Source organism: Callospermophilus lateralis, chromosome X (assembly GCF_048772815.1).
Source record: "Callospermophilus lateralis isolate mCalLat2 chromosome X, mCalLat2.hap1, whole genome shotgun sequence".
NCBI lineage: Eukaryota > Metazoa > Chordata > Mammalia > Rodentia > Sciuridae > Callospermophilus > Callospermophilus lateralis.
Window position 1 is genome coordinate 112,783,510 of NC_135325.1, and position 13,836 is coordinate 112,797,345.

Genomic DNA, 13,836 nt, shown 5'->3' on the forward strand with positions numbered 1-13,836 from the left:
CAAGCATAAAAATGCAGAAAAATAAAAATGACCATAGGTAGTTCAGATACCCACAAATGTTTTGAAGTCTGTACTCCAGTGTTAATTGGTACTGTGTATGCCCAAGCCTTATATAGCTTTATGTACAGATTTGTTTATCTCAGCATTTCACCAAGTTAAGCAGAGCTCTTGAACATGTTTTTTCTCCCTCAGAATATGTGCTAATGCACACTTCATTTTTACAAGAAAGTTTACTTTTTTTCTTACTAGGTCTTCAATATCTCCTGTCTTTTTTGTTTGTTTTGTTTTAAGACAAGGTCTTGCTCAATTGCCCAGGCTGCCCTGGAACTTTTGATCCTCTGACTTAATTAAAGATCCTAGCCTCTAAAGTTGCTAGGATCCCAGGCATGTACCATCATGCCCAGTTTTAATGTACATTTTAAATCTGAGGAAGGGAAGAGTGTATGCCAATGGTTGTCAAAGTGTGGTTCCTCAGGATCAACAGTCTCAGCACCACCTGGGGACTTGTTAGAAATGCTAAGTCTTGGGCTCACGTCATACCTACTCAATCAGAAGCTCTGGAGGTCCGTCCAGCAATATGAGTCTTATAAATCTTCCAGGTGATATTGTAGTATTTTAAAAAACTATTTGACTACAGAATCTTTTGTCTTTCATCAAGGATATGGTAGGACTAATATTTTCTGCCATGATGTGTACATGTGTGTAACCAAGGGAGGTGTGTGAAAGTGGTGTCATCACTTACAGATAAGTTTCTTTGAGAACTATTTATTGATTTGTTTAAGTACCTCCTTCTTTTAAAAACAACTTGAGGCAGCTTAAAAAGAATACTAGGAACAAAGTATTCTTCGGTATTTTCATTCTTTCCTATTTATGTCAGGTTTCCTTGAGACACTGAAGTGCTAACTTGTTAATTACCAGCATGCCTACAGTTTTCCTGAGCAATGAAAGAGCAAAACCAGCAACCTCATAATAGTCAATAAAGAAATCTTAAAGTTCTTGATGGTGTGCTGTTTTATTGGTTGAAAATTATTAAGACTTAAAGGGGGAATGGGGAACAAGTGAGAGGCTACTGGTGTTTCTATCATGTGGCAAAGGTTTCTGAGTCCAATATAGGCAGCCTCATTACATACAGGTATGCTTTAGAGCTAAGTCAGGATGAGTAGGACTTAAAATGGAATCTCCAGGTCACTGGGCCAGGCTGGGCTGGATTGGGTTGGGAGTTTGTGCTGAATGTACATCTTGGGAATGGTCAGCCCCTGGCCTTGCAAAACAATGCTGCTTGGGCCACAGTTACTATTTTGTGTATGCCCTGAACACAATTATGTTTTATCTGGTCTACTATTCTTCCCTTCTGTCATGGTTTGGATGTGAGGTGTCTTCCAAAAGCTCACATGTGAGACAATGTGTAAAAAGGTTCAGAGGAGAAAGGACTGGGTTGTGAAAGCTTTATCCCAATCAATGACTTAATCCCCTGATAGGGAGGGATTAACTGAGTGGTAACTGAAGTGGTAGGTGTGGCTGGAGGAGGGGGGAATTGGAGCGTGGCTTTGGGTATGTATGGAGGGTGGAGTCTCTCTCTCTGCTCCCTGATCACCATGATGTGAGCTGCTTCCCTCTGCCCCACTCTTCCACCATGATGTCCTGCCTCACCTTGAGCCCCAAGGAATGGAGCCTGTCATCTATGGACTGAGACTTCTGAAACTGTGAGCCCCTAAATAAACCTTTTCTCCCTCTACAATTGTTTTGGTCAGGTCCTTTAGTCATAGTGAAAAAGCTGACTGAAACACCTTCATATATTGATAATTCCCAAAGAATTCATGGTCAGGTAATGGCAGTTTGTGGGAATGAGGTGAAAGAGATCAACACCAAACAATGTTTTCCTTCAGCTCTCAGAGATGAGAAGAACTTCAGATATTTAGTCCTGTGTATTACCTCTACAGAGATGAGAAATGAGAGACAGACAGGGGATATGACACGGTAAATGGTAGAAAGACTACTAGAGCACAGATCTCTTTTGTGTAATTTGATTGCTGAATGGGAATGAGATTTCCTTGTACCAATCTGAACTCTAAGTAAGTCCAATAAATGTACTTGAAAGATTGAACCTGTTAATATGAATGTCTAGACTGTAGATTATCTGAGTACATTGACTTTATCTACATAATTCAGTGTTTAACTCCAGTTTCTAATATAGTTAATGACACCTAATGGATACTCAATAAATATATGTTGAAGGATAATCTTCTTTGAATGAATATAAAGAGTTTATTCGGTGCGTATTTGGGTATACAACAACAAATATTAAACAACTTTTTTTTTTTTTACTTTTTGTGCACAGGACAGAAAACTGCCTGTACATGCTATGTTCACTTTTGGAACACAGATTTTAACAATTATTAATGCACAAAATCTTACATATCATGCAACTCTATGCCAAGATTCCAACTTTCTTCCATGCAACAGATATGAAGATCTAAATGGAAACCTAGCTAAGTCTTAAACACTTTTCCAGTAGCAGGTATAATATATGTTGTTTAGGGGTAACCAGTCTTAACATTTCCTTGTACACAATATTCACGTGCCAAATACAATGACAGGAGGACTTGTACATATACAGAGAAGACTTTTCTTATGTTAACAACACAAAAGACAACATCACATTTCCACAGTTCCTGTCTTACACAAGAAGCCACAACAATAGTTTAACATGATACACAAATGGAATTAAGAGAAATCTACACTTAAGGATATTCTTTTTTTAAAGTTATCTTTACTGACCAGGGTTGACAATATAACTTAATTTCTACTCACAAAGTACAGCACAAGAACTTGACCAGAATACTACAAATCTAAATAAAATAATTGGTAAAATCACAAGAACACTGTTACCTTGAGCCTGAGATGCCAATTCAGATTCAACCCTGAATTTGGTTGATTTGGATTAGGTGACACAGAGTCAATAGAACCATTGAATTCAGAAACCATAAAGTTGCGCTATATGAAAGTAAAGAGTACAGTTGAATGAAGCATAGATAGAAAACATTAAGCCAAGAAAACAACACTGTTCACATAATTTTGTTTGCCCCTACAAAACATTTAAGCGGTTAATTTTGTTTTGTTTTGTTTTTGAAGAACAATTGTGGTCTTTTAAATTTTCTTGGTTGGAGAGCAAATTTTGATCAGCGTTAGTGCTGTGAAATATTTTTGGTTGTCATCCCCAACGTATACGTGAGATTGTGAGAAAATTTGGCAGTCCTTCTCCCAGGTTTAGTTCATTGATAATGCTTGGCATTCTTTTGCACAAGCTTTATCTCAATTACGGGGCTTTAGTATAGATGATTAGAAGGTCTAATGGCAGATAGAATAGTGAACTCTGCCTGTTTGTTCGGTAAATGTCACTGACAAATTTGAACTTTTGGGTGAAGGACTGCTAGAAGAATTCAACAGCACCTGGAGGTAAGGTTCTGTTACAGAGCCCTTGTTTTGCCCTCACTGGCTACGTTGATTCATTGTGGCTCATGGATTTGCCTCCGTTCAGCACTCCGGAGACACTTCTGCTCTTGGTTGGGGTCCCACTTCCAGATCGAGAGAACTCCGTGAGATCGTGCAGCGACGGCTCCTTGTACATGGCCACTGAAATGCACATAAAGATCGTGTAAAAGGCCTTCAAATGAGCACATCAATGCATTGTAGCTTTGAAAATTGCTAAGAGAATAGATGTTAAGTGTTCTCACCACAAAAAGAATATGCATGCTATGCAAGTCAATAGATACGCTAATTAGCTAAATGTAGTCATTCCACAATGGATACATTTCAAAATATCTTGTCCATGAAAAATATATACAGTTTCATTTGCCAATACAGAAATAACTAAAAAAAGGGGAAAACAAAACAAAACAAACAAACAAAAAAACTGGGCATATCACTCCACATTGGCCAACTGTTCTTCTGGCCAAACATGAAAAATGCTGGTTTCAAGTCCTCATTACAGAGTGGATGTGATCAGATGAAGCAAAATCTGGTCTTGATGCAGTAGTGTGTCAAGAATTTTAATGCTTAACTTCTATCACTTATGTTTATATATGAGAGAATTGATGAAAAATGCATTTAATAAAGCTCTTGGAAGTTTAAATATGATCTACAGCATACTGTGCAAGCCAAATATTAAAGTTTAAAACATCTTAAAATACCGATTTCTATCATACTTAGAATGAAATTCTCCAAGAGTCTATTACCATATTTCTTGGTGCAGTAAATGGTAGCAATTGCTACTGTTGGATTGTAAATAGCAGTACTAGCTTATACTTGTAAAACATGGCATGCTAGATGCTAGATGCTGTTCTGAATTCTTCACATGAATTATCTCATTTAATCTAGGTAAGATTCCTATGGCATAAATACTCTTACTCATACTTTACAGATGAACTTGAGGTACACACTGATAAATAACCTTTTTGAGACCATTAGTTAGTAAAAGTAAAGCCAGGACTTGTACCCAGGAAGTCTGGCTTCAGAAAATGTGTTGTAAAACATAATGATATGCTGATTTCAATGGGGGTGGCATCATTGTGCCCCTACTTTAAATTCTTATTCTAATCCCAGTCTGGATAACTTCTTTGAAATCTTCTCTTTGATCTGCATTTTCTATGCCCCCCTTTTTTTTTTAACATATCTTACTACTTCTAGTATCCCTGTGTTCCATAGCCAATTCCTAACTTTTGCCTTTCCAATTTGCTATTAATCTGCTAGTAATGACTGGAAAACAAATCTATGAGTGAAAATTCTTGGGACCATATTGTTGGGTCTTAGAAAGGACCCTCAGGAGATATCTGATAAGTGTTAAGTATGTGCACATTTTTAACATCTATGTTTCTTCGTAGTTAGCCTTTTGGTATAATTTGGGGCTCTTAACTTTCCTGAGTTAGCAATTTAGCTACTTCTACTAGGAGTTACTGATGTAGATGTACAATGGAAAAAAATCAGGAGACTAACTAACATTGCCTTAATATTTTTGTGACTTTTTAATTATTGTCCTAATGTTTTGAGTACTATTAAATGTAACTATGTATAAATGACTTAACAAAAAATTTTCTCAAAGTTTTTATCAAACTTTCAAAAGTATAATAAAGAATCGAGTTAAATTAATATTTTTGGTACTATAACCCTTAGTTCCTACAATATCAACTTTACCTTTTAGTGGTTTGGGCAGAAAATGAGCTGCAGGCTTGTTCTTCTTCACATGGTTGCCTTTCATGATCTCTCCTTCTTTGTTCAGACCCAGATACCACCCTCGGCCTGACTGCTGCTGACGGTATATCATCGACGAATAGGTCACATAATAATTTTCAAACACCGATTCTTTGAATTTGCACTCAGGTGTGAAATGTTCCTGAAACAAAAGTAAATAACCAAAATCTCAATATTTGTAGCTATGAATTTCATGTAGAATAACTTGAATCACCTTTTGGAGGTTTAGGAATACTTTGTTAAAGCTTGTATGACTGCTGCTCTATTTTAGTAGCATAAACTATTATCATTGGAAACCAATAGACTATATATAACATTTCACATGATGCTTAAGGAAAAGACCTAAGTGAAAGTGCTACTGATCAATGATTAGTTCTCTTTGTAATAGGTAATGGGGAAATGAGAAGTAGCCACGTAAGTATAATATATTGGACAAATAAAAGAGCCAAATTTTGAAACGACCAATATAAAGCTATACTGTGGAGCTTTGCTCCGTTCAAGAATAAATATGAGAAAATAAACACTCAGTATTTGTACTTAATTTTCATGGATTCTCAAGTTATTATACACTATGGTTGTCAGTTGCCCGAGGCAGAAACCTGTGTTACAATGCTGATGCCTATATTTATAAAAGGATGCTACAAAAAGGCTACCTTTTACTTTAAGACAAACTAAATTGATTTTTTAGATCATTGGACCTTGACTTTAAAAAGAAAAAAAATCCCCCCCACCACATCCTTGCCTTATAGTACATTTACAAGCAGATCAATATAGAAGCAAGGAATTTACAGTAATTCTACAAGCAGACATGAGAGAGCAACCCAGGAGACTCTGAACCCTGGAATGTGATTTTGTGTCATGTACTTGGCCATGTTTTTCTTTGGACTGGGCCATACAAAGCCACAAGAACTTATTGGGTAGAAAAAAAAATAGCCTCTTTTTTAGTGTATGTGTACCCATGTACACATGCATGCATACAATAAACAGCCATTACAAATGACCATTTCTAAGTTGAATAATTGAAAAGCAGATTTTAATCTGTAAGAAATTCAGAGAGCAAAGTGTTCACTGAGAATGGAAGATAATGAGGAAAATGCCAACTGAGCTACCTGTGATACGCATATCAATGGAGTGCTATCAGATTTTTTGCTTATATTTTAGATGATATCAGGAATAACTGTTGATAATACCACCAAATTTTTTAAACCTTGGATTGTAAGCCTCTATCTTTTTTCTAAACATCACCTCTATAGTCCTTCTTGCTTCATTTTCATATTAGGTATCATTTTTTTAAATGTTTTTTTAGTTGTTGATGGACCTTTATTTTATTCACTTATTTCTATGTGGTGCTGAGAATCGAACCCAGTGCCTCACACATACTAGGCAAGTGCTTTACCACTGAGCCCCAGCCCCAGCCCCATATCATTTTAAGCAATTGTACACTAGTTGAGCAACTACATCTGAAGTACACTTAAGTCACTTCAGCAAAGAGGGGCACATTCCTCAGCTTTTCTCTAAGAGTTAAGTACCAAAGCAATTTTCTTTCCTCTTTTTTTTCCTTGGAATTCACAAACCCTATTTCATTCAGTTATCAGTCTTATTCTCCCCCACTGGGCCTCCAGACTGCATGAATTTTAGTATCCTGAAAGGGTGGGACATTGCAGCCTAGGTACATACTTGACAGATCCTCAGAGGAGTCACACAAATTCAACCTACTCAAGAAGAAAGGTACTTCTAGGACAGCTGTCACATGGTAGGAACTGAAGAGTTCTATATAAAAGAACTTTTGTATATAGAGTGAAAACTCTTTGTAGGATTTCTTGACATAAAGAAAGCCAAGGTATGTCTACAAAGAAATCTGACTAGAAGTCTCATTTTGTCTAGTGGTGGGGCCAACTGTATAGAACACTGCTGAAATTTGCTGGGAATTAAATAATTTCTAAAAAAGTTGCCATCCTTGGACAGTGTGGACGGTGCTTTCATAAAGAGTCAGAAAGCATTTAAAAATAAAATTGCTGGAAAAATATATCATCAAGGTGGGAGGTACCATTTAGCCTCATGAACCATGTATAGCTGACCACAGAATGATGAGATGAGATTATAATTGTGTTCTAAGCTATATCCTCAAAAAGAACTACATTTTAACATTTTGTGTAATAGCAGCATTCATTCATTCATTTATTTCATGCACATTTTCTAATAATCCATGTGTTTAGGTGGTGCTAAAAATTCATAGGTAAATAATATGTCCTGCCAGATGGCTTATTATGAATTTGCAGGAGTCAGGCACGTACCCAAATGACTTACATACAAGATATGCTGCCCTAAGAACAAAAGGGAAGCATCAAATAGGTATTGTATGAGAACAGAGGAAGTCAGACTTAATTCTGCCTGGGGGACCTGGGAGAACTTCACAGAGAAGATGTCATTTCATTTGAGCCTTGAAGGATGGGTAGGAATTCAATGTAGAAGAAAAGGAACAATACTTGAAGTACCGTGTCACACTTACTCTCCCTACACTTTCCCTAAATTTCCTCTCTTAGTAATTGGAATCATCTATGTTGGTAGTTGCTTACACTAAAAGCTTTACATTCATTTACATACTCTCCAATCCATGATCCGTGACTTTCACTTCCTCATTGCCACTGCTCTAGTTTATGCCTTTGTAATCTCTTTATTGGATTGTTGTAAGAATCTCCTAACTGGCCTTTCCTCTGCTGGCAGATCTGTCTTCCTAAAGCACAGTTCCCTTCCTCAGGAAATTTTGATGATTTCACCACGCCTATAGTACAAATGACAAACAACTTGGTGTGGCATTTAAAATCCTCCACTATTCAGTCACCACCATGCCTTCCAGTGTCTTCCACCAGAGAACCATATGTGTTTCTCCAGATGCTATTCATTTCCTTTATTTGGAAGGTCATTCCTCTTTTCTCTCTACTGGTTTCCTCTCATCATTCAAGGCCTTGCTCAAATACGACTAATTTGGAATCATATATAATCTGTCCCAATCAGAGCTGATTACATCTGAACCTGGGCTCCCATAAACTCTATCTATATGACTAGCATGGCTCTGAGACTCAAACATGTGCATGATTAGCTACAGATGACGGGGAACTCATCTTATTTCCAAATCTATCTTCTCCCCTCAAAAATGACAGATCCTACTGTCTAGCTCATGGCAGACCAGTTGATTATTAGACCACTCAATTACTGTTGATAGAATTTGAATTTCAGAGAGTCATATTTGAATATTGGAAATTCCAGGACTCCAATGTGTCAACCAGTAAAATGTCTGCAGGGATTTCCTTAATGCCATAGAATAAAACCAGCTGTCTGTAGAAGCAGGCTGTCATTGCACAGGCAGAGCCCACATGTGTGATTTAATATCTGTTAAGAATAACATGGCACCTTCAATATTAGGAGGAAAACTTGGCAATTGTTACAACTATTGGAAAATGGCAAGGAAGGACTCAATGAACTGAATGCTCTGTCACATCCTGGAAATTTCTTAGTCATCCTCACTAAATTTGGACTCAAAAGCTCAGTAGAGAGAGAAAGAGAGAGAGGAAAATGAGGCCAAAAAAAGAATGTTGAAGCAACCAAAGGAGTGTTCTGTTCTCTATGTGTGACACTTGTCATTTCATCCAGTGTGGGAATGAGTAGGCAGAAGAGGTTTGATTTTTATCAAATGTGGAAAATGTGAGCATCCCACCCAACACAGAAAGGTCCCCCAAAGGAGACAGGGTGCAACTGTACCTCTTTATATCTTAGCAGTGATCCCTATAAACAATAAAAATTCAATTTGACACAAGCCAGAAAGGTCCTATTCAGGGGAGACTAAATAGACATATGCCAGGAACCAACCTACTTTGATTGATTTGGAGATGCTCACTAGCACCCTGAATGAAAGAAATCTAGTGGTCACATACGAAGGACTGAATGAAGAAAGAAATCACTGTGTTCTGGAATTAATAGGCACTAGATAAATATGTCCTATTAGAATGAATAAGTGAGGTAAATAAAATGTCCCATATTCCCTCCATAATCACTAAGAAATTACTTGGCATGGCCAAAAAGGAAATGTGCTTTATAACTTTTTCTACACAATTTTCTCTTAAAAGTTATTTACTGCCCTTGCATATCTGTATGGGAGAAATAACATCTTCTTAGTTCATGAAATAATTGATTTGTCTCTAATATCTTTCCTCTATATAATTGTCTCTATTCTATTTCCCTTAAACTTCAAGGTTTGCTTTTTTAGTGAATATTGAAACTTTTATCTATGGAATCTATACCAGCTATTTATAATGATCATATTTTAAGTAAGGAATGAGGAGTCTACAGTTGGGGAACACGTGGACCCAGGAGTAAAATATAACACTGCTATTTTGCCAATTTGCTGACACTATTAAAGGGGAACAATTTGCAACCCTGCTATGTCAATAGAACATATTGAGAATTTTTACAGCCACAGATGTTAATGTCAGCTGCTCTTCTAGGGCAGATCAGACCTCCACACAGACTATGAGAGTTAAGTGAAGAAGGCATTAGCACAATCAGTAATGTGGCCTGTGTGCAAATAACCCCAACAATCAATGGTGTGTCAGGAACATATTCACCTGAGCACAAAGGTCTATTCTCTATTATAGTCAGAAAAAGCAATAGGGCCCTGGGTTGCCCCAGGCACTGAGAGTAAGATGTGGGGAGCACAGTTATCTTTGGCCTGCTGCAACTGGAGAAAGTCAAAAGCATGGGCTGTGAAGGTGGCTTCCCTGAAGGGAGCCAAGAAAGGGCCATGTCACTCAGCCAGAGGGTGTGTAGCTACACCCTCAGCAACTATAACCCAAAACACGAGAGTTAGAATATATCTGTATATCATTTATATTATCTCACTCCTTAAATACATCTCTAATATTAAACGATACTCACCCAGGCTAAATACCTTCCTGAGTAAAGTATGTAATTTTGTAAACATAGGCCTTAACAATAGATTTTCATCCTTTTTTCCCTGGTCTTGTATTTTCAGCTATGACACCACTACTAGGTACCAGCATTTCATTTAAATCTGTTTCTCAGCAGGATGGGAAGCTTTGAGAATGGCTGTGTAGACTGTAAATGTTTCTTTTAACCTATTTTTCCCCAGAAGGAATATTTTTTAAATGAGCTGCACTGATTGTCTTGGATCTAGAGAGAGCAAGAGTCTATTGAAGTGGTCCATACACAAAATGGCAACACTAAGCTCCTAGACAGTAGGGGAAAGCCTGTGATAACAGTATTACACATTAATCACTTTTCACATATGTGTATGCTATGCTAAGTGCACACATCCTGGTACAGATGAATGCTTTTCAAAACACTTTATTTAATGCACATGTAACATTTTTAAGGCAGGCACCACAGAAAATGGAAACCAAAATATTTTATAGATGTACGAGTGAGCATTAGCAAACTCTGATATAATGAACCTAGAAATACATGATTTCCTGTTTCCAGCAGGTTCTTCATTTTAATTATTCTACATTTCCCTTCAATGCTCCCCACTTCCTCCCTTCCCCTTCTCTCTTCCAATGGCCTTATCATCCAATTAATTTAAGAATTACTGCCAATAGCAAGGGTCACTCTTCTAATTCTGATCCATGTTCTGATGATGATTAATTTTCTATATTTAAAGTGAGCAGGTTATTTAATCAGTTTTGACTTGTGTGTGTCAATTATTCCCCAGGCTAATGAAAATCATAGGCAGATTAAAATCAGATTTTCAACTCTGTAAAAAAAATAAATAAAGGGAATTTTAAAACATAAATCAGACCCATGGGGTGACAATGTAGCTACCTATATTCTCTGTATAGGCTTGTCCTCCATCAGTGATCTCAAAATCCAGGACTAATTATTATATTCAGGGCTTTCATATTCTCTCCTAGGGTATATTTGATGTGAATGAACTTCATTATCATTGAGTTCAAGGAATGGGAAGGGATAGGTTAGGGAAGAGAGAATCAGTACTTACCCAGTACACTGTAGCTAAGCAAAATTGTTAATTCATGATAAAAGTGCATGGTTTATTCACAGATTATGAGATACTTGAGGGCAGCGCATACTATGAAGCATAGCTAATAGTATAAATCCAAAAAAAGGGTAAAATATGGCATTACATTTTCCAAATGAATAGAGAAAGCTATTTTAAAGGACAGAGCTTGCCTGCCAGGGCAGAAAGAATAGGTAATAAAAGAAGGAAAGTGGCCTAGAGATAAATTCAATATTTTTGTTTTAAAGGAAAAGAATGGAGGGAGGGAGGGAAGAAGAGAAGGAAGAAGAAAAGAGAATAATAAAGCATTGTTTTCTAATGCTTAAGCAGCAAGCAAGAATAAAGACACTCCTTCATAACCAAGACATAGGCACAAATGTATAGTCTTGGTTTTTGGATATGCAAATATTTAAAGTAAATTTTACTCATCTGCTTTTTGTAAAATGTTAAAAAAAAAAAAAGTCTACCAGTCCTGGTCACCTTATTGGGTTTTTGTATAAGGATCCAATGAAATGATATAGTGAAAGAAGCTCTGAAAATTATAAAGCTCCATAAACATGAAATGTAGGATTACTTCTTATAATACATGCCCAGAAAACCAGGACAAAATAAATAAAATCTCTTTTGTTTGCAATGCTCTTTTTACTATGGAATCAATTTACAAAAAAAGTCTACTTGTATATATTTTATTAACATGGAAGAATATAAATTCTGCCAAAAATTAGGACTGCACATGAATTACACTTGGTGTTTAGTGTTCTCCTCCAAGCTTGCTTCCCAGAAAACAGTTTTGTCTCGTTTCATTTTTCATTTCTGTCTGCAGTAGGCTGAAATGGCTGCAGTGCTTCAAGCCACAACACTAAAGAAATGAGGTGTTTAAAATGGGCTTCATGAAATATCCCGCTGCAAAATGACTTAAAAGGTACACATAGTAATTAGCAGGCATTTGAGAGTAAGTGCAAATTATAATTAACAATATGCATATGGGGCAATTTTTCCTCATTGTTATAATGGAATTTCTTAGTAGTGTTTTTATATTCCAAGATATTTCATAGACATTTTAATTTACCTTAAGTTGAGCCCATAAAATATGCCAAAACAGTATTGCTTTATTCTCTTAGTTCTTTATGAACAAAAATAAATAAACTATTGAAGTGCCTGTCACAACCCATGGTCTGTTGAAAACAGAATTAGAGCCCAGATAGCATGATATTTTAGGCCCAGAGGTCATTTAGACCTTTGTAATGGATAGTTTGGGATTTTTATATATTTCTGTAAAACGGGGCCATGTGTTAGATTATCCAGTCTGTCAATTTTTAAAAAGCAATTTCTTTTCATAAACACACTGAAATAAGCTAGAAAACAGAATAAACAAAAATCAAACATGCTTTACAGAGCTAAAAGGGTTATTTTGTCATGACATAAAATATATGCTCCAGAAGCTGGGGTTGTGGCTCAGTGGTAGAGCACCCACCTAACACGTGCAAGGCCCTGGGTTTCATCCTCAGCACCACATAAAAATAAATAAATAGAATAAAGATATTATATATATATATATAAAATATCCAAAGGCCTCATTTAGCTCCAAGCCTGGTCAGCAAGTGCAGTATGAAATGGAAGTAGCTTGCTGATATTTGTAACAAAAAGGGAGGGCCCACATATCTTCAAGCTGTGTGATTGGCACAAGGCAAGTTAGTCTATCCATACTTTCTGTAAGAATACAGATTGTTTAGGCAATCCAATTAGGTGGCAGAAGAAATACATGATTTTACATGAAATGTGTTCCAGAAACTAAAACAAACCACACCCCAAATTAACAGAAAGAAAGAAATAATAAAGATTCGAGCAGAAATAAATGAAAGAGACTAAAAAACACAAAAGATTAATGAATTGAAGATCTAGTTCTTTGAAAGAAAACATGAAACTGATGAACCCTTAGCTATCCTAAAAGAGAAGCCTTAAATCAATAAGATCAGAAATGAATAAGAAGATATTATAGTGACAACACAGAAATACAGATAATCATTAGATTTTTATGAATAATTGCATGCCAACAAGCTTAGTAACCTAGAAGAACTGGACAAATTCTGGGATGTATACACTTTATCAAGATTGAATCATGAATAAATAGAAAACCTGAATTGACCAATAATAAGTAAGACTGAATTAGTAACAAAAAGTATCTCATCAAGGAAAAGCTCAGGACCAGATGGCTTCACTGATGAGTTCTATCAAACATTTGTGGATCTAATAACAATCTTCTTAAATCATTCCAAAAAATTGAAGGGGAAAAATTCCTCCAAACACATTCTATGAGGCCAGCATTACCCTAATACCAGAAACAGACAAGGACACAACAAGAAAGAAAACTGCTATCCAATATGGTTGATGGATACAGATGTAAAAATCCTCAACAAAATGCTAACAAACAGAATCCAACAATACATTAAACAGATGCTCACCATGATCAAATGAAATTCATCCCAGGGATGCAAACATGGTTCAACATATGCAAATCAATAATCTTGATAAACCACAGCAACAGAATGAAGGACAAAAAA

At 36.3% G+C, this 13,836-nt stretch overlaps 1 protein-coding gene across 3 annotated transcripts in view; it reads right to left on the reverse strand.

Moving 5' to 3' along the window:
- Window positions 1–3,417: 3,417 nt before the first annotated feature.
- Fgf13 (fibroblast growth factor 13) overlaps window positions 3,418–13,836 on the reverse strand; it is a 499,166-nt gene continuing 488,747 nt past the window's right edge. For all 3 annotated transcript variants that reach the window (XM_077106366.1, XM_077106367.1, XM_077106368.1), the window contains 2 exons: window positions 5,191–5,389; window positions 3,418–3,633 (listed from right to left, as the gene is read on the reverse strand). In XM_077106366.1, coding sequence (XP_076962481.1) covers window positions 3,497–3,633; window positions 5,191–5,389 — 336 coding nt within the window. In that variant the 3' untranslated portion in view covers window positions 3,418–3,496. The remainder of the gene's footprint in view (window positions 3,634–5,190; window positions 5,390–13,836) is intronic.